This window comes from Gallus gallus, chromosome 1 (genome assembly GCF_016699485.2).
Source record: "Gallus gallus isolate bGalGal1 chromosome 1, bGalGal1.mat.broiler.GRCg7b, whole genome shotgun sequence".
NCBI classification, from domain to species: Eukaryota; Metazoa; Chordata; class Aves; order Galliformes; family Phasianidae; genus Gallus; species Gallus gallus.
The window spans coordinates 140,113,747-140,134,369 of record NC_052532.1 but is presented as its reverse complement, the minus strand read 5'-3'; the positions used below and the strand labels follow the sequence as shown (position 1 = coordinate 140,134,369).

Here is a 20,623-nt window from a genome sequence, read left to right as displayed (position 1 = left end):
ACACAATTTGTATGTAATTACGTCGTAGCAAGCAAAATTTCCCTTCCTGTTTATGGAGAACCAAATGCTTTAGAGCAGCTTTCCAGTGTCATCAATAGAGGCTATGTTATTAAATCCTGCATCACCTCTCTTACGTGAGCGCTTGAGATGGGTGGCAAAGCATCCAGGCAGCCCTCCTTCGCTATGCTTCTACCTGTGGCTGTATGTAAATCTCTTTTTGTCGTTTGTTTGATAACCAACAGCTTGATTCTTCTGGATATGTTCGGATTGGCACTGTGCTACGGTGCAGTAGCAGCAAGGCAGCGGTTCCTGTGGCATTAACACCAGCGTGTGTTTCAGGCCCCACAGATAGCACCGAGGGTGTCTTGGGGCTTCAAAGCCTGTTGCATCCCATACAGATTTCAGAAGGAAGGGACTGTCAGGCCAGGTAGTCCAAACATCTGCTCCAGGCAAGTGTGACTTTCAAAGCTGCATCAATAGTGAAAGCCTATTCTGAGCCAAGTTCTGAGCGTCTCCAGGGAAGAGATGATTTCACAGGCCGCGGTGAGCAACACGTTCCAGTCTTTAATGACCTTCATGGTGAAGTTTTTTGTTTTTTTCTGTATTCTTGTTCTTTCCCCAGGGGTTTGTTGCTCAAATTCGCACTGCTGCCTCAGCAGCTGTCTGTGGAGTAAACTATCGCTGAAGTAATAACCGTGGCTATTGTCACCAAGAGCATCAATTAAAAGAAGTGCGAAACAGAGCCACGGAGTGAGCTAGCAATTAGGCAGCCTGGACAATTACAGGTCTGGTGCTGAAGCTCACTTCCTGGCCTGTCAGTCCTCTAAATATTTCACATAGATGTGCACGTGCTTTGAGGCTGATTTTACTACAAGAAGGACGTTGAGACCCTGGGGGGTGTCCAGAGAGGGACAACGAAGCTGTGAGGGGTCTGGAGCACAGGTTTGGCGGGGAGCAGCTGAGGGAACTGGGCTTGTTCAGTCCGGAGAAGAGGAGGCTCGGGGGAGACCTTCCCGCTCTCCTCAATGACCTGAAAGGAGGTTGTGGCGAGGTGGGGGTTGGCCTCTTCTCCCAGAGGCAGGGTGAGAGGGAATGGCCTCGCATCGCACCGCGGGAGGGTCAGGTTGGGTATTGTTAAAGAGTCGTCCTCAGAAAGTGGTGAGGCGCTGGCACAGGCTGCCCAGGGAGGAGATGCAGTCACCGTTCTGGAGGTGTTCAACGACCGCACCGCGTAGCTGTGGCACTGTCACATCCCGCCCCTAGGAGGAGGGAGGGAAGAGGTGACCAGATCCGTGAATACCCCCAGGTAGATTCAGGCAGAACGAGACACAGAGGCCCCTACACTCTCATCACTTTTAATGCAAATGGATGTCCTCCATAACACTGGCACGTAACACTGGCACTCTGACACTCAAACTCGGTCTTAAACGGGGCGGCCAAACGACGCCTTCGGGCCGAGCGATCGCGGTCGGGGTGGATTTGTGATTCATTCCCCATCGGCTTTGCACATCTTGCCATCTCGTAAGCTGCTTCTGGCAGGAACAAATTATTTCCGCTACTCGTGGTGCCCGGAGCACGGAGCTCCCGGCTGCAGCCGCTCGAACGTCTGCAAACTCATCGCCTGCAAGTCCAAGCAAGGAAGCCCACGCTGACAGTCGCGGTGGCGCACCACGTCGCGGCAGGTGAGGAAACGCCTCAGCACGGCCTCACGCAGGCCGAGGACGGTACCGGCAGCGCCGCGGCAGCCCGCGCCGAGCGCCCCAACGTTCCGCAACTCAGCCTCCCGCCGCTACCACAACCAACCGCGCGCCAGCCGCTCGTACCGCGCGTGCGCGCACGTTCGGCGCGTGCGTGCGCGTGCGCCGCCCCACCCCGGGCTGTGACGTCGCGCGTCGCCGCGACCGGCGGTTGGAGGGCGTTGCGGCGTGTGTGGAGCGGGAACTTGTGTAACGCGCGGGTGCCGGCCTTCCGCCGCTTCCTCTTTCTCCTGGCGAGGCCGGTGGCCAGAGGTCAGTGACGACGAGTGCCGGCCGGACGGCCGGGCTCGGCGCCATGATGCGGCGCACGAAGCCCGAGGTGGAGAGATACGTCGCCTCCGTGCAGGCCGCCGCCTCCTCTCCTAGAGAGGTGAGTTGAGTGCTGCGGGCCCGGCCGGCGCCGCCAGCGGCGCTCCCCCGGGATGGCCGCGGTGGGGTCCGCTCCCCGCCCGCCCCTCTCCGTCCCGTCCCGTCCCGTCCTTCTGCTCGTCCCGCGGTTGCCGGGCCTGAGGGGCGGGCGCGGGCTTCGCCGGTGCCCGGGTTGGCGGGCGGGCAGCCAGATGATGCCCTGGTACCTGGCGAGCGGCGTGCAGGTCACAGGGAGCTGACTGGTGCAGTGTTTCGTCCGGAAAGGTCCCGCTCTGCTGCTCTGAATCGGTTGCATTGCAGACGTGGGACGTTGAGCAGCGTGTTGTACAGCGTGCATGCACAGCGCGATGCAGCAGGGCCTGTACGCAGGTGTAAGGCGTGTGTGCATCCTCATTCGGACCTTCTGCCACAGCAGCGGAGCGGTCCCGTCGCTTTGCTCAGCGGGCTCTGATGCTCTTGAGGCTGCCCAGCGTTGAGTGTCTGAGTGCTAAATTCGGAGATAGGCTTCAGCAATGTTGGTCAGCCGTGGGGCTCCCTCTCCTTTGGCTGTGCTCGAGGCCAAGTGCTGCGGGTTTAGCTCCATCTTTCCAGCGATGCTTACGGCTGGCTGTGTAGCGCAGTCAGCAGTGGAAGTAGGTCTTGGTTTTCTGGTTGTGTTGGTTTTGGAGAGGAGGGCGGTGCGAGGCTGCAGGCCTTGATTTTGAAGTTTCTTTCCAAGCCCGTTTGCAAGGAGATGTCAAGCGTGATTGCACTCTGGTGCGTGTCAGCGTATCCGTGTTTTGCTTCAAAATACGGGCTGAGAAGTAGGAGACCGGCATTCTTTTGAATTCCCTTGTAAGAGACTTCTTCAGGAATACCCAGGGAGCGGGAGGAGGACTGGAGACTGGAGAATGGGAAGTGCATTTCGGCTGTAGAAACTTGTTTCACACTTGGAGTCGTAGGTGTCACTGGTTCCAGTATTGCTGATTCTCAGACAGAGTCTACTTTGGAGGTGATGCGTGGAGCCCAGATTTTAGATTTCTGTCACCTAGTTCGTGTCTGCCGTGAAGTTTTTGCTCGCGACTTCCTGGTTCTCTAGCTCATTCACACGGGTGAAAATGTGTTTCTTCAGTGCAGTAATTCGGTCGTGATGTTACCATTCCAAGTTAACTCGAGCACTCTGCGAGTGAAAGGTGAAACATACCTCTCCGCAGGTATTGACTGAAGGGTAGAGCAGGGAAATAAAAGGGAGGATTTTTAAAAAAATAATAATAATAAAAAAAAGGCAAAACAGAGGGCAGGGCAGGCAAGAGCTGAAGGTGACAGAAGCAGGGGCAGGAGGGGCTGGGCTCTTCATTTGTGGCATTGCTTTCCTCTGCGACATTGATACATTGGAGGAAAAAAAGGTGGTTACATGTAGCTGACCCCCTTCTTCTCTCTTGAGTCAGAAGTGTTTGTGAAATGTACCAAGTGTAAAGATTTGCTTGCTTGGCCAGTAAGCTCAGTTTTGCTTTGGTAGTCTTTGCCAGTTATTGGGGAAAAAAGCACATTGTTTTCTTAATGCAGTGTCTTTGAAATTCAAAGCCCTGGATACAGGGAGGGAACTGGATCTGTCAGCTGTGAGGAAGCTCTTAGAAGTATTATGCGTCCCAGGAAAGAAGGGTCTCCGCATTCAATTACTTCAGAAGTACTGTATGTCTAAAATGTACCTGTCGTATTTTTTCCCCTCAGAGATCGTTGAAAGGATTCCTTTTTGCTAAGCTGTATTTTGAAATAGAAGAATATGAACTCGCTAAAAGGTAATAAATGTTCTGGATGTTGTTGTGTTCTTGAACGTGTAATAGGAAAGCTAAATGAAGCAGAGTGGAGAAATCAAGGCCACGGTCACGCTGCTTTAAGGTAGCAGTAAATGGGAGAATTTGGTGCCATTTAAGTCTTCCTACAACAGCAACTTAAAGGATGGGTAGTCATGTGGTGCTGTAAGAACTCGTCTGGCTGGAACGCCTTTTATGCCGTTGTATGACGTTTTTCTTGCAGTTTCTGTGGACTACTGCTTTATTTAATCAAGGCCAGTGCTTTCAGGCAGATATGTAGCATCCGTACACGTAGAGATAATGTTGTTCCTTACTTGAAGGTCTAGATCAAGCACCTAGACCTGAATGTGGCTGGATGTCCTGTGAGGCAGATGAAATTCCCACCTTAGCTGCAGGGCGTGGGGGGACCTGTGTTACAGAGGAATACCGATCCTTCTGTTCTGTCTTCTTGTTTTATTTGCTCTGTAGATATCTATCTATCTATCTCAGCGTCCAAGAGAGAGATCCCAAAGCTCACAGGTTTCTGGGACAGATCTATGAAGCTCAGGATAACATAGAAAAAGCTTTTGGGTGTTACAAGGTAAGCACTTCAGTCACCCCTGTGACATCCTGCTCTATGCCTTCGTACAGGGCAAATGCAGTTCTGATCAGGCAGGCGTATAAATGTGAAATTCTCAGTCAAGATGTCACGATTCGGGCGTTGGGGAGGGAGAGGATATGCACAGAGGTCTTGTTGGCAGCACCGTGGAGCGCTCTCGCTCCTTGTGACTGACTTCTGTTTTTCAGAAGTCTCCATGTGAGGTTAGAGTAGAGATCCTCCTAGTCCAGCTGTCTGAGTAGAGCAGCAGCTGGTGGTAGAGGCAGAGGAGCTGGTTGTGGCGTTATTTCTCTTATGGTGCTGTGAATTCCAGCAGTAGTCTGGGTGTTACAAAGCAAGGGTGGCCTTTCAAAAGGGAGGCTTTTCTGAAAGCAGGGAGAGAGTTTCGCTTGGTAGTTGTAATTTGACTTGCTGGGCCTGTTTAGTGGGGGACACATTTTCTTTCTTGTTGTACGTGGACTGCCAGACGAAGTTTCTAGTAACCTTGTTTCTTGTGTGTGCGCGCATGGGGAAAACTAGCGTTCCGTGGAGCTGAATCCAGTGCAGAAAGATCTTGTACTGAAGATGGCGGAGTTGCTGTGCAGTAACGACATCACTGACGGAAGAGCCAAGTACTGGGTTGAGAAAGCTGCCGGGCTCTTCCCTGGGAATCCTGCTGCTTACAGATTGAAGGTAAATTCCAACCTCTGTTCTGTGCCTAGAAGAAACTTCAGTTTCTTTAAGCGATGGGAAAGCCATGTTCACAACAGTATCCAAGAGGTCAAGATGAGCTAGGTCAAGTAATGGCTCTATGATGCGACTGCACTGCTTTCTAGGTTTTTTCATTGGAGTTGAGAACTGTAGAACGTAGGAGATGCTGTTATTCCCAAATACTGTGTAAATGCTTTCAGTCTCACGATCTCGCTTTTGGTGGGTGGGTTTTTGGTGTGTTTTGTTTTGCTTTTTTTTAAACAAGCTGTTCTGTATCAAGACATGCCATCTTTGAACCAAGTGGTTTGACAGTCTTAATTTTGCATCTAACTTAGCATCTCCGAGATGCAAGCTCTGAAGTTTCTTTTTCTCCCTTCTAAAATACTTGTTAAACTCTCTGTAGCGCCCAAGAGCTTTTCAGAGTAGTTTGAGTACTGTAGTCTGTAGTGGCGTTGAGAAAAGTCAGGTGATGTGGTTGCTGAAAAGGCTCTCTTGGAGAAGGCAATTTTAACATGTTGCCTTTGTATTTGATAGGAGCAGTTACTGGAGCGTGAAGGTGAAGATGGATGGAATCAGCTCTTAGATATGATTCAAACAGAACTCTGTGCAAGACCGGACGATATCTACCTTAACATCAGACTGGTTGCTCTCTACCGTTCAAATAATAGACTGAGAGATGCTGTGCTTCACTGTCAGGAGGCGGAGAAGAAAATACCTGTAGACTCAAGCTTGGAGTGGTGTTCATGCGTCGTAAAGACGTTGGAGGTATTTAATCATATTTGGACCCCGTCGTAACCTCCCATATCCTTGAAGCTGGTGTTATTCTCTTAGTATGGTCACAGTGGCAGCTAATTCTCAAGGGACTCAACTCCTTCAAGTGTAACGTCTGCTGAAACCAATGATCTACTTGGGATTTTCTTGAACCTTACGGAGTTGTTTGGTTTCAAGCTTCAGTTCTAAGTTAGGTACAGCAGCTCCGTCAGGGAGGGAGTTGCTCAGGCAAACGGTTCCTGGAACTTTGCTGCTGAAGGGTATGTTAATGTCGCACCTGGGAAACTGGATTACGTAGCAAGGTGTTCTGGAGAAGCTCCTCTCTTCACAGAAGGACGGTGGTTCCTTATTCTCTGATGAACTTGTTTTATTTAGGAATACCTTGAATCAGCACGAGACTTGGAGCCTGATAAAAATAATTGGAGAGCTGTCAAGAAAGATCATCTGCTGGCCTATTCTAGCTTGGTTAAATTGACGCTCGCTTCTAGAGATGTTTGCGAAAGCAGAGGGGCACTTGAAAGGTACTGTTCTAACTTTTCTGTGTTATCAACAAAGGAGAAATTGAATATTGTTTCTGGGTTACAGAACTTGTAGCAGGCATCATTTCCAGTGAGTAGCCATTTTGTGGATGGGAGAGGAGTTCCTCTGTCCTTACCGCAAAGAAAAGATCTTCCTAGGCTTGATCCCCTAGCGATGTGTCTGTCTGAGCTCCAGGCCTCAGAGAAGACTCGGTGATACTCTGTGCCAGTTATCTTCAGCGTGAGGATGTTGTTCTTGACTTCAGCTAGTTTACGTTTCACAGACGCTTGTGGGTCAGCTTTGCCCTGCTCAAGTTAATACAGCACATACTGAAATAACTGAGAATGTTAGGCGTCTAGTCTAAATGGGAGATAGGAAGCCACCTGCATTCTCCTTGAGGGGAGACTGATAGGACCAGCTAATCCGGCTGACTTCAAGCTATGCCGTCTGTGCCGCAGCTGGAATAGTACAGACCAACGTTTGTAGCCAAGTAATTGAAGGCCCGTGTTCCTTTATTTCCGTTACTTTCTCTTTCGTACTGACTTGCATTGATTTCACTTCAATAAACAGAGCTCAGCAGTCGAATGCTCAAATTAGTTCATTCACGGCTAAATAACACTGACCTGAAGCACGTGATAGCTTTTACCGGGACTTTGTTGAAGAGGCATCTTTTCTACTTTCTAGTTTTGATCGCGTGCTTCACTCTGTGAAACCATACGTGAATGGACCTGATGAGCTGTCCCGTACCTTCCTTGAGATGAAAGGACACTTCTACATGCATGCTGGAACTTTCCTGCTGAAAATGGCCCAGAACAACGAGGCACGATGGAGAGATGCACGTGAACTCGCAGCGCTGTGTTATTTGAAAAGTTTCTATGTAAGTCCCAGTTCAGTTTGTGCCTGTAGGGATTGCGGTTCTGGAACGCTCTCGCTGTACACGCACTGAACGGCTGCCTTCCAAAAGTTAACTCCTGTTTTTAAGGCTGTCTCCTCACCCAGTCTTCCTCTTCCACAGTTCTTGAGAAGATTTCAAGTGGTGTGAAGAAAATAGCTCATCAACTGCTTCACTTGTCAGAAGTAAAATGACTCTTAAAGGCTAATGAGTGTATTCCCTGAAGGCTATTCCCTTTCCTGTAAGGCAGCTAAAATGACTGGTGTTAGGGTGATGGGTATGGGAGGGAGGGGAGTGACCTGAGTAGCTCTCACATACTTAAGGCATGGGCAGCGGTAATTCTTTAATAGAGCTTAACTCTTTGCTTTATGTAAGAAAATCAGTCTTCCATTTTGCACAGCTGCTTGCATTCCAAACATTACTTTCTCTGATGTGCTCTTAAAACTATTTGCAGTTGTTACGACTGCTCACCTTGTGTCTTTTTCAGGGAAGAAACAAGCCTGTTTCCTGACGTTTAAGACTAAACTAATGTGATGTGATGTGGTTTTTGTTGTGAAGAAGCTGTAACGATTGCCTTCTTTCTTCGCCAGATTCCTAAACCAGAGTCAAAACTAATAGAGGGAGACGCTAGTGGACAAGATATGCTGGAGATGTTGGCCTGTGACCGAAAAAGCCAGTCTGGTAATAAAAGTGAAGAATGATAGATGTTCCGTAGTTCCATTTTAATCTCATGAGTAGTGAATTTCAGAGTCAGTGGCTTGTTAAGGAACACGTTTGGTGTCTTGGAATATGCTATAGAACTTTCTGTGTTTTGGCTACGTATGAAAAGCAAAACAGCAGCTTGATCCTGGCATGTAGTGGGCTTTTTCTTTTTATGCGCGGGACGCTAAGATAGAATTTAACTTTTCATGTCTCCTAGTCTGCTGGTTTCTGCCTACTAATATACTATTTGTAAGCATTGCTAGTCCCAAGTGTAAAAGAAAATATTGCTCTTTTCCTGTCACTTTTGTCCCCTTCTTTCTTCCAACAGGTTTGCTGCTGTTTTTTTTTATTTCTTTTTTTTTTTTTTGTGAAAAGCTTAGGCAGTCTTCTTCAGTGTACACTATCCTGTGGGCTCGAGATGCAAACAAAGAAAACACCAGGCCTCAGGCTGAATTGTTCCTGAATAGATGAGACTGACAGCTACTGACAATTGAAGACAGTTGCAGTGCCCTGATACTAAAAATACGTAACACTTCTGGAGAACTGGATTTAAGAATGGCTTGGGACTGCTGTCAGCCCATATGCTAAAACACTGACTTACTTGTAGGGAGAGCCTAGCTTAGAAATTTGTAAATATCGTAAGGGGGAATCTTGATTCCCAGCCTCGAGTAGCAAGGAGTACCCACTGCATCAAATCGCGTTGTCCTTGATTAAGTTGAGTGTCCTTATGTGACATTCCGTTTTTCTAGGTCACATGTTGCTGAACTTAAGCCACGGCAAGGCAGACTTCTTGAAAGAGATTGTGGAATCTTTTGCAAACAAAAGTGGCTTATTTACATTGTTTGAAAGCCTCTTTGGGAGCGGAGCTTCTCGAGAGAGATCTTTCCTCGGCACAGATGATATGGGAGATGTCAGTACACAAGCACCAGCGCAAGGAGAACTGAGTAAATACGATATTGGTAAGAGAGGTTGCTTAAACTCAGCATAATCGTGACTGTGTGTTAGAGGTTCTTGTACAAATGCTTTGTTTGCACCAAAAGACACGTGTCTGTAATAGCTGCTCATCGTTGCCCGTATCGGGGAGTGATTTGCAAGAAGTTTGGCTTTCAGCTGTAGCTGAGAGGCAGTATTGTCATGCCAGGTTCTGAAGAATTTCTCACCTACTTCCCGCTTTCAGGCTGTTGTCTTCTGGTCCGCTCTGATTCACTTCCAGTTGAAGCTGCCTGTGTAGCTTTTTGTGTTTGTACACTAGTAAGTGCTGATAGGAAGGCACGTACTTATTTACGTGTCATCTGTGAATACAGGTTACAAGCACAAAAGGGAAGTAATTCCAGGATGAGTTGTGAACTAGTGAGATCTTTCCATTTTTAAGCTCAACTTGATGATGAAGGCTGGCTTTGAATTTGAGTGTAACAAGAGCAGAATACTGGTAGTCTTCTGCCTGGCTGTTAGTTGTCAAAAGCACGTAGAGTGTTCAGTCTAAAACTACCGATCAGGGTGGGAAGCAATAAGGCTTATGGCCCTTCCTCTTTTTAAATATATTTATATTTTTTATATATCAAATAAAAGTTGGTGCTTCTGTGGCCTCTCTGAAGAAGTTTGTTCATAATGTATTGAAATAGGAAATACAAAAGTTAAAACCTGGTTTGTGCTTACTGCACGTAGGCTAAAGATTTTCCGTGTTAGAGAAGTGTGTGATGTTACGTCCGTTTTTTGCGCTGACAAAAAAGGTGAAGTATTAATCTACTTTGGTTGTGCACTTCTATGAAGTAGGTATTGCTTCTGCAGACGTTAGTTGTATAGAATCAACAGGTGCAGAAATCACTTGAAGAATGCTGCATCTTACTTGAAGATTCTTAGTTCCAGCTTGTTAGATAGGGGCACGCAGGTGGGAGGAGGTTGCTGGAGAAGCCCTTTGATGGGAGAAGCATTCAGAGCTCCTTAGTTCTCTTGTAATGGAAACCCAGCTTTCAGGTACAGGTCTTCCTAACTGGGTCGCAGATCCTCAGCTTCTTACCATTTTTGTTTTTCCACAGGTGCTGTTCGAATGCACTGTGGTAGTCTCCAGCACCTTGTGTGGCTTGGCTTGCAGTGGAATTCTATGTCAGTGTTATTCCCACTGCGTAAATTATTGAAACAGCTTTTTCACTTGCCCCAAGAGACATCAAGACTTGAAACAGATGCTCCCGAATCCATTTGCCTGTTGGACCTTGAAGTAAGTAAACTTTCCAAGCTCTTAAGTGCATTTAAATGCAGTCTTTGTGGTACCTAATGCCTTTTGTTGATTTGTTTTTACTAAACCAGGTTTTTTTACTCGGGATGGTGTTCACCTGCAACTTACAATTGCAAGAGAAGTGTACTACTCACGATGGCACACATCAGCCTCCTTTCTTACCGTTGCTGCTGTGCAAACAGTACTCTACTGAGAGGCAGAGATCCTGGTGGGATGCTGTTCGTACTCTTACGCAGAAAAAAACAACGTAAGGCTTCTTCAGTTTGGAAATAATACTTGAAACAGCCTTCTAGATGGCTTCTGAATGGATTCCCCTAGGTTGTGTAAAAGTAGATCCTTTGGTTTGACTTCCTTTGAGTGTTAAAGCTCCGTTGCTGTTGGGGCGTGAGATGCTTAAGAACCTTGTACAGCCCGTTTTTACATTTCTAATAGTGTACTTGTAAAGAAGAGCTAGCTTAGGACTAAAACTGCTTGTTATATTCCTCAATCAAATGGCTTGTGAGCAGCTGAAAAAGAGGGACTACTAATTGAGGAATATTTCTTCTGATGTTCAGACTGGACTCGGCACCAAAACTGAAGCTGCTTGTACAGCGTGGCTTAAGTACTCTGCGAGCCCGGGAGAAACACGGCCTTCAGCCTGCCTTAATGATACACTGGGCAAGAAGCCTGCAAAAAGCAGTAAGTTCAGATTGCTTGTAAGTAAGTACCGTCTGTTTTGCTCCGATTTTGCAAACTTCACAGAACTAAATAACTAAATAAAATCAGATGAGAATGTAGTATTGAGACCTGCTGCTAATTTTGAGAGGGTGACTAGAGCAACTGCCTTACCTGACGAGTACTCTCTCTGTCACTACTCTCTTAGCAGCACAGGTAGAAGTAACGTTATTTTCTACCTGTGTGTTACTTTCTGTGATGCTATAGGGAGACCTCCTGAAATTCATCACAAGCGTGAGAGGAAAGCTCTTGAAACTTCTCAGGAGAACAACTGCGTCAGAGAAGAAAAAGTATGGTTAACGTCTTATCTGCATTTTCTGAGATAGTTTAAATTTCTCTTCTTCAACAGGGCATTAGCCTTAACTCCCGTGACCAGAAAGAATACACTAGAAGAAGTGTGTACTACTGGAGGAAAACCTTGCTTAGTTTGAAAACTATCACGAAGCACCAAAGTATTCCAGAACCTACTGATCGTCTCTTCAAACATTTCGGTAGTGTGGACATTCAGGTACAGATTGATTCTTCAGAGATGAGAGGAAGAGGGGTTGTATGTCACAAGCTTACAGATAAATTGGTTGTTTGTTTGTTTTTTGGTTGGTTGGTTTTCTGTGTTGATGGGTTTTTTTTGTTTTGTTTTTTTTTTGTCATTGTACGACTGAATAGTGGTGTTGCTGTAAGACTGCTAAGGATGAGGTCTGGTGGTATCTTTCTGCTGAGGCTTCCCTAGTTTTAAAACTATCTGATTGGAAGACACTGAACTCCCTTAGTACCAGCTTTCTTGAAAAGCTGTTTTCCTGTGATACAGGAGAACTGGTACCGTTATTCACCTCCTCCTATCTGATTACTTCCTCGGTGTTTACAGTCACTGGCTGTTCCAAGTATCCCCATGTATGTTACGTGTGGTTTGTCTTTTGCTTTGGTCGCAGGTCTTTGAGGTGGCAGCCTATGAAGAAGAGGCACATGTGGCGATTGCAATGTTGGATGCAGTTGAAGGCAAAACTGACGATGCTTTGTTGTCCTTTGAAGCTATTAAGAACGTGGTTGCATACTGGAATCTTGCCGTAGTAAGTTTATAAATTGCATTACTTCAAAATGCTTTTCTTTCACTTGCATTCTGACCGATTCTTATTAATCTGTGTACTGTTGCTTAGCTTTGCCAAAGAAAGGCAGAGGAGCTTGAGAAGGATGATATGTTGCCAGAAGAACAAGAAGAACGCAAAACCTATCTTCTGAAAAGAAAGCATTACTTGATGAAGATCATTGATGAAAGCTCCTCTGATCCGTCAGTAGCTGACAAAGTAAGTAATTCCTGCTCAGCAGCTTGTTTGGAGAGATGGTGTGGTTTAGCTTACTGTGGCAGATTGGAACAGTTTGCTTTCAAGTCTGACTTTCTCAAGCTGACTTTGCTTGGTGGCCAGTTAAACTTTCTGTGTTCCCTAAGACGCACAACTTGCTTCTGTGAAGGTATCGGGTTCTGAAATGTTTTTGACTCTCTGTAGATGAGAGCTTTTGTGTAAACAAATAACATTTGCTCGCTGTCGTCTTAGTGAGGTTGACAGTTTCCAAAGAGTTAATGCTTGTGTGCGTTGCCCTCTTACGTTAATTTTAACAGACGTGGGGCTTTCCTGGGGGAAAAGCAACAAAAAAACCACCTAGGATTTCTGTGAAGAAAGCCCTGTGAGCTGTTCAGCCGTAGATCAGAACACAGTCTCTTGCTCTGAGGAAGAATTGCAGTCATGACTTGCTTTTCAAATGGGTTTCTAGCTGCCGGTATCTGTTAAAACTGTAACGGAGATGCTGAACGCAGTGATCCAGGAGCTTGGAGAGAATGAGGAGAAGCAAAGTCTTGCCTCCAGAAATATCGCACAAGCTGCACACCTGGAAGTAAAATATTCAGTTCCATCACCTAAGAAGTTACCTTTCTCACCAACTAATACCTACGAGGTATGCTAGCCAGTTACTCCTTTGGGGAAGCGTTATGTTTGTATGCAAACTCCATGTTCAATAAGGTTGTTTGTTTGTTTGTTTCTCCAGTTTTCCTCTAAGACTCTCCTCCAGTGGGCCGAAGATCAGAAGTCCTTACTTCTAAAGCTGTGTCAGCAAGTGGAAGCTTTAAAGGTAAACAACTTTTGTCTCTACATTCAGTGCAGAACAGGTGATCTTTTTGTTGTGGTGAGTACACTGTGACCCTAGCATTGAACTAAGCTTCACTTAGTGAACTACCACTTAACTCAGTGAAGGTAACTGCTGTAAACATGTGCTTAACTGGAGTGCAAGAGTAATGCTGAGTTGCCTACAAACCCTGATTTGGTACTCAGTTATAGGAGGTAATCTTTCTGAGGATTGAGTGTGCAGGAAGTTCTGCTTTCTTCAGCTTAGCTATTGTCCTCTTGGTTCTGGGTTTTTTCTTTCTAGCTTCAGGGAACAGACTCAGCTTTGTACAGCATGGGCAGATCGTGGATTATTGCAGCAGTTAACCCTTGTTTTTTTGTTGTTTTTTTTTTTCCTCTGACTTTGAACGTGCTTTTAAGTAGGGACGAAGTGTAGGGATCGTTCCTTAGGTTTTCTTCAAATATCTGTGGTAATACGTTTACATTCTCTTAATTGAAATGCTATCTCTAATAGAATGAAATGCGAGAAATGAACCGTAGTAGATCCAGTGCAAGTGTGTCATCTCATCAGTGGCCTGCTGAAAGCTTTGGAACTGATACTATGTCAGATGGCTGTGAGAGAGCACGAGATCTTCACGAAGCTCCTTTAACACCTAAGTCGCTGCTGACTCCAAGCACTGGAACTGCTGAAGAGACGACAAATCAAGATATCAAGGAGACTTGCGGGCCCGCATCAGGGATGTTGAACTCCGTATTTCCGTTCTCAAAAGACAGTGTGACCCACGCATCCGATACTAGCGGCAGTTTTACATCACCTGCCTTTACCACTTCTTCATGTGGAAAGGAAGCCGTACCAACCTATTCCTCTGGTGGGTTTGGGCAGTCTCCCTTGAAGAAGAATCAGTGGGAGTGTCAAGTATGTTTAGTTCAGAACGAATCAACTGCAAGGAACTGTGCCTCTTGCCAAAGCCCAAATCCAGATACGTGGGAAACACGTGGCGTCCGAGTAACTGAATCTGCTGCAAGTTTGAAAGCCAATGGTAGTGCCGCACAGGAAAAATTTGGATCCGCCTTTGCTGAAAAGGAAAGTCAGGGGGACGGTAAGATCTGTTTAGTAAGAAATGAACCCACAGCCCGAAGAGGTGTTGCCTGGCAGAATCCAAGCAAAACTAATTCAGAAGCATCTCCTCAGCAATTCTCCTTTAAACTTGAAGGGAAGACGCCAGCGTTTACATCTCAGAATCCTGCAGATGCTGAAGTGAAGCCTGCCGAGGAAGGATGTAACTTTTCAGCGTTGATGCCTCCGAGTGCATTTAAATGTGGCCTACAGGAATCCAATAAAAGTACCGCTAAGAAAGATGGTCCACCCAAAGAGTGTACAACGGACTTGAGAAACGTGGATGAAAAGGACAAAAATGAACTGCCTTCAAGTAGTGGAGCTAGACTCCAATCTCAAGAAACAGCAGGCAAGGGCAAAGACGAGTTTACTTTTGGCCACAACAGCCATAGCGCTGTTACTTTTGCTGATCCTGCAAAAGGTACACCCGGTGAAGGCTCTCAGTTTGGCAGAACAGACCCTAACTTTGAAGGCTTTTCAGGTGCTCCGGATGCCACTGTAGAAGCTTTACAGGTATCGAGCACCTGTGACACGCCAACAACAACGGTGATTTCTCCTCCAAAGTTTGTATTTGGATCTGAACCTGTCACGAGCATTTTCAATAACGAAACGTCAAAGACGTTCGCATTGGGAAATACTTCAGCCCCCGGTTCCTTCTTTGGATTCAACTTCGGTCTTCCAAGGAAAAGCATAGACAGTCCTTCATCAGCTCAGAAAACAGTGCAGGAAAAGGCAGGAGTAGAAAAAAACAGAAAAAACCAGAAAAAACCACCAAAAAGCTGTAGCGCACATCAGCACAGCAAGGCAACCAGCATGGCTCCTGCTGCCCAAGATGGGCCCTCCGACTTCTCATTTAAAACTCTGGGACAAGGTGAGTGTTAATTGAACTAGGAATTTATTCAAGTGTGCAACTCATGAGTCAGTCGTTTATTAATGCTGGTCACTGTATTGCTTCTTCTGTCTTAATACTATGAAGTTTCTTTCAGTTGTAATGCACGTTTGTGAATCTTCAAACTGTAGACATTCAGCTGGGGTGAATAAGAAGTTGTAGGTATTTGCACATAGAAATACGAAGGTGCCTTCTGCAGGATTCAGTGTTGCTCTGTAGTGAGAAAGAGAATTGCCGGTAGGGTAGGGCACAGAATAGCACCAGGTCTGAATACGCAGGCAAGGAAAGGATCTGACAGAGCATGGGTGTGGACCGCATGCGATTTTGCAGACAGGGAAGGGAAAGTAGAGCTGCTAGCAGTGCGGTTCAAACTGCAGGATGTTGCAGGCTCGTTTAAGCAAACTTGTGATGAAGCAAAGCAAGTCCATGAGCAGGGCACCTTGACAACTCCTCATGTTTCTCATACGAATATAGCCAGTGCATCTCCTCGTGCTAAGAACGCTGTGGCTGCACTGCAAGCAACTACCAGGGAAACACCTGACCTAAGCCGCGGTGATAAAGCCTGTGGGGCCACCGTGAAAGCTCTCGCCTCTGAATCACCAACAAAATCAGTGGTTTCTCCTCCAAAGTTTGTGTTTCAATCTGAGTCCGTAAAGAGCGTTTTCAGCAATGAGAAGACATTCCCATTTGGGAATACTGCAGCCCCCGGCTCCCTGTTTGGAGCCAGCTTCAACCCTGCAATAAAGAGCTCAGACGGCATTTCATCACGGCGGAAAGCAGAGGAGAAACACCTGGGAGTAGCGGAACCACCCAAAAGCAGGAGTGCGCGTCAGGACAGCAAGGCAGCCAACATGGCTCCTGCAGCACGAGGTGGGCCCTCCAACTTCTCCTTCAAAATTCCGGAACAAGGTGAGTGTTAATTGAAGTAGGAATTTATTCAAGTGCGCAACTCATGTGTATTGTCAGTCATTTATCATGTATTGTCACATATTGTCGTATATATCACACACTGTCAGTTATTATATCACGTCAGTCGTTTAGGAATGCTGGTCATTGTATTGCTTCTTCTGTCTTAATACTATGGAGTTTCTGTCAGTTGTAATGCACGTCTGTGAATCCTTAAATTGTAGACTTTCAACTGGAGTGAATATGAAGTTGTAGGTATTTGCACATAGAAATACGAAGGGGCCTTCTGCAGGATTCAGTGTTGCTCTGTAGTGAGAAAGAGAATTGCTGGTAGGGTTTTGGGATTTGGATGCGGCATTGTTAAAAATGTCAGCGTCAAGTGCTGAAAGTGTATTTTTGGGGTTGAACTGGTAGTGTGTGTGTGCAGGCCTCGCTCTGCCTGGTAAACGACGAGAACAGCACTTGTTTTGTTTTATACCGGTACGTAAATAGGAATGGAAGGAAAGCTTACTTGCTGCTGTGTCAAGTTGTTAAAGTATGTGCACAAGTCTTCTGTGCTTGACCAGGCTTGTGAGGGCTTAACAAATTTAGACTTCTCTGTCTTTGGAAGATCCGCGAGAACTCATACTTGTTTCCTGTGTTTAAGATGAAGACTATGAAACAGCAGCTAAGAAACATCACGGCAGACTGTATCCCAGCGATGAAAAGGAAAGAAGGCAATGGCAAGGTATGTCTGAAAACACAGCTGTTAATTTCTTAGAACACAGCAGTTGAATCTTTACATCTGGAGGACAATTAGGCTCTGAGGTTAACTTGCTATTTCCCGAGGTGGATAGTGTTAGAAGCACCGATGTACATTGTAGAGAGCCTCCAAACAAGAACATCACACTGTTTTCCTACTCTCAAGCTTCTGCCTCTCTTTTGAGTGTGTGTAGCTGAGCTTTGCAAGATGCTTGGAAAGACTGGGGCATGGAAATAGTGTCTGCCGCTGTGCAGATGTTTGACTGGAGTTCTCAGAGTTAGTACGTGTATTCTTTACAAGTACGCTGTTTGAGAAAGACAGTTCTGTGGTTTTGATAGTTAAAGACAAGTGCGGAAGAGTGAATATGCTTGCTTACTGCCTAAATTACCATAGGCACGTGCCTCGAGTATCAGTGTTTGATAACTGAATCTGGATAGATCTATAAAGGAGGTTTGCTTTCTGAGGATGTGCTTTTTGATGTACTAAGAAAGGGTGGCAACTGTTGAGCTACCGGAAATAGAAGTAAGTGTCAAAGGAAGCTAGTAGGTGTAGTGGCAGTTGCAGGATTGGCAGACGGGTAGTAAAACTCTGTGCCGACCACAGAATAGCACCAGGTCTGAATATGCAGGCAAGGAAAGGATCTGACAGAGCATGGGTGTGGACCGCATGCGATTTTGCAGACAGGGAAGGGAAAGTAGAGCTGCTAGCAGTGCGGTTCAAACTGCAGGATGTTGCAGGCTCGTTTAAGCAAACTTGTGATGAAGCAAAGCAAGTCCATGAGCAGGGCACCTTGACAACTCCTCATGTTTCTCGTACGAATATAGCCAGTGCATCTCCTCGTGCTAAGAACGCTGTGGCTGCACTGCAAGCAACTACCAGGGAAACACCTGACCTAAGCCGCGGTGATAAAGCCTGTGGGGCCACCGTGAAAGCTCTCGCCTCTGAATCACCAACAAAATCAGTGGTTTCTCCTCCAAAGTTTGTGTTTCAATCTGAGTCCGTAAAGAGCGTTTTCAGCAATGAGAAGACATTCCCATTTGGGAATACTGCAGCCCCCGGCTCCCTGTTTGGAGCCAGCTTCAACCCTGCAATAAAGAGCTCAGACGGCATTTCATCACGGCGGAAAGCAGAGGAGAAGCACCTGGGAGTAGCGGAACCACCCAAAAGCAGGAGTGCGCGTCAGGACAGCAAGGCAGCCAACATGGCTCCTGCAGCACGAGGTGGGCCCTCCAACTTCTCCTTCAAAATTCCGGAACAAGGTGAGTGTTAATTGAAGTAGGAATTTATTCAAGTGCGCAACTCATGTGTATTGTCAGTCATTTATCATGTATTGTCACATATTGTCGTATATATCACATACTGTCAGTTATTATATCACGTCAGTCGTTTAGGAATGCTGGTCATTGTATTGCTTCTTCTGTCTTAATACTATGGAGTTTCTGTCAGTTGTAATGCACGTCTGTGAATCTTCAAATTGTAGACTTTCAACTGGAGTGAATATGAAGTTGTAGGTATTTGCACATAGAAATACGAAGGGGCCTTCTGCAGGATTCAGTGTTGCTGTGTAGTGAGGAAGTGAATTGCTGGTAGGATGTCGGGATCTTTATGAAGCTGGAGTTATTTTATTTGTGTGTGTGTGTGTGTAAGGTTCTGGTAAAGAATATGAAATCATCTCTAGCTTTCCATCATCAGAATTCAGATACGTTGTTCAAGAACCTTATTGTATGTACATCCCCTTTGGATGTAGGCTCAGAAGAGCTACTGAGATCTAAAGTGATTTTCTAGGACTGCTGTCGAGGAGACAGAAGCAATTAACTTCTATTCAAAGGGAGTCAATCAATTGGGACAGAAAGGCAGGGAAAGGAATACTTAGAAGCAGTGTTTACATTGAACTGGCACTTAGAACTGTGGGTACTGCTTTTTCTCGAGTACTACTCACGTTGCTTTTACGCTCCTGGAAGGAAGCAGTGGAAGCAGGAAAATCAGCGTTCCTCGGGAAGCGAGTAGTAGTGTGGTTCCTGTCTGAAGCTTCAGGTTCCACTTGGACTGTGTTGCGCCATCAAGTTGGCAAAGAATTTCTCGTAGAAAGAAAACTGAGCTTTAAATTCTGCTGCATAGCTGAATGCACGCCTGTCCTGGAGCGTGTTATCAAGTGGGCTGCCACTCTAAAGCAATCTCTCTATTCTTAGAAACAGGCAGTACGTGGATAGCGATGTGCTTATGGACTGCTTCTTATTACTAGTTAACGCGTGTGTTTCTCTTCAACTTTTACTTCTAAATTGCCGATCTAAACAAACAAACAGACAAAGGCTGTCCATACAGGTGACCCTCAAACTAGGATACGTCCTTCTTCTCTGCTTCCATTCTCCTGCAGTAACTTTCCGTCTTTAGCTTTAACCTTGGATTCTCACGGTTATTCTGCTCGTACTGGACGAGCTACTTTATGTTGAGAGGAATGGGGAACAAGTGACAAAGCAAAATCAGTAGTGGTATTTCTGTTGACCAGAAAAGCTAGGTAGATTTCAGAAGGCTGAGAGCTTTGTTTTTGTTGCTGCAGTGCAGTAGCAGAGAACTACAAGATGACTACTACCACAAGTGCGGAGGAGTGAATATGCTCGCTTACGTGCTTATGGTTATTTTGGCTGTGCCTCAAATATCCGTGTTTTGTAACTAAATCTGGGTAGATCTATAAATGAGGTTTGTTTTCTGAGGATGCGAGGTTTTTGTCTACTAAAAAACGGTGGCATGTATTGTATTGAGCTGTCAGAAATGGAAGTAAGCGTCAAAGGAAGCTAGTAGGTGTAGTGGCACTTGCCAAACTGAAAGTGCCACTTATTACTTATTGCCTGGAGGTTCTTTGTTAGGAACAGAAAACCAAAGTATTAGAAATGTTCAGTTCCTCAGTTGCCCTGTATGTGTGACTTTTGAAACAGCATCATTACGTAATGAGTTCTAAATTTAAGATGTTCTGAGTATCATTCGGTTACTTTATAACGTCTGTGCCAAGAATGATCCCAGCATGAAGCTGTCTTATCAGCAATTTTCCACTAACTTTTGTTCTTTGCAGTAGGCAGCCCAGTCAAACAGGAATATGCGAGGGAATGTGTTACTGCTTTGGAAACTGAACCTTCTGAGGAGAAGGCTGAAGGAGAAACTCCGCAGGTCCCTTCTACGTCTGCCTGTGGCGTTAGTAGTAATGCGGAGGATGCCAGTCCAGAAGGCTCTCAGAAAGAAGTTAAAACTGAAAGAAAGAAAGTACGAGTCAAGTCTTTACGCAAGTTTAGGCAATAAATTTTCAGTATTATCCTTAGACAATTTTCACTTAGTGAGAAATAAAACATGCAGCAGATTCAAAACTACCTGACTTGCTGGGCTGTGTCTCAAGTCTGTTCTGGCACTGGAATGAAGGTTCAGCTCTTAAGCTTCTCAGGGAGAGAAAGGAAACAGCTTTACCTCCTAAAGCAGCAACAGCTTTGGCTAGTAGAATTCCTCCTAGCAGGTATGTAAGAGAGAAGTGATTGCAGAGTGCTTTCCAAGGGAAGTGGTGCTTGTTTTGGAATCGCACTGCTTCAGAGGTACTTCAGTCTCTTGTCAGGTTGAACTTGAGTGCGTGTGTGCTTGTGTGTGTGTGTGTGTGTGTGTGTGTTCAGAGTGTGTCTGAAGCCTTCCAACAACAGTTCTTGTGTTTTTTGTCCCAGTTGTTCACTTCCCTTAATCCCTGTTAGGTAGCTGTTGTGAAACATTAGTAGCATTATAGGAAAGTTGGAGCCTGAGAACTTAATATCATGATTTTTCTGCACTGCAATTGTAATTAAGGGAA

General features: G+C 45.8%; 1 protein-coding gene across 1 annotated transcript; it reads left to right on the top strand.

Annotated features, from left to right (window-relative positions):
- Positions 1-1,910: 1,910 nt before the first annotated feature.
- LOC107055505 (ranBP2-like and GRIP domain-containing protein 4) lies at positions 1,911-20,167 on the top strand. Its single transcript, XM_046903556.1, has 22 exons — positions 1,911-2,127; positions 3,837-3,904; positions 4,388-4,499; positions 5,037-5,189; positions 5,742-5,972; positions 6,354-6,499; positions 7,182-7,374; positions 7,980-8,070; positions 8,841-9,050; positions 10,128-10,306; positions 10,396-10,571; positions 10,879-11,002; positions 11,388-11,546; positions 11,965-12,102; positions 12,190-12,336; positions 12,803-12,982; positions 13,073-13,156; positions 13,664-15,137; positions 15,630-16,064; positions 16,708-16,788; positions 17,628-18,062; positions 19,871-20,167. The coding sequence occupies exons 1-22, from the start codon at positions 2,053-2,055 to the stop codon at positions 20,092-20,094; spliced, it is 5,115 nt and encodes a 1,704-aa protein (XP_046759512.1). The 5' UTR covers positions 1,911-2,052; the 3' UTR covers positions 20,095-20,167.
- The last annotated feature ends 456 nt before the right edge of the window (positions 20,168-20,623 follow it).

What these genes read in the sequence shown, in the direction of transcription:
- LOC107055505 (XM_046903556.1), top strand. Translation starts at nt 2,053, where the DNA reads ATGATGCGGCGCACGAAGCCCGAGGTGGAGAGATACGTCGCCTCCGTG. An exon ending in ATCCGTCAGTAGCTGACAAA is followed by an intron (nt 12,337 to 12,802) that starts GTAAGTAATTCC and finishes ATGGGTTTCTAG; the next exon opens with CTGCCGGTATCTGTTAAAAC. An exon ending in CTTCAAAATTCCGGAACAAG is followed by an intron (nt 18,063 to 19,870) that starts GTGAGTGTTAAT and finishes TGTTCTTTGCAG; the next exon opens with TAGGCAGCCCAGTCAAACAG.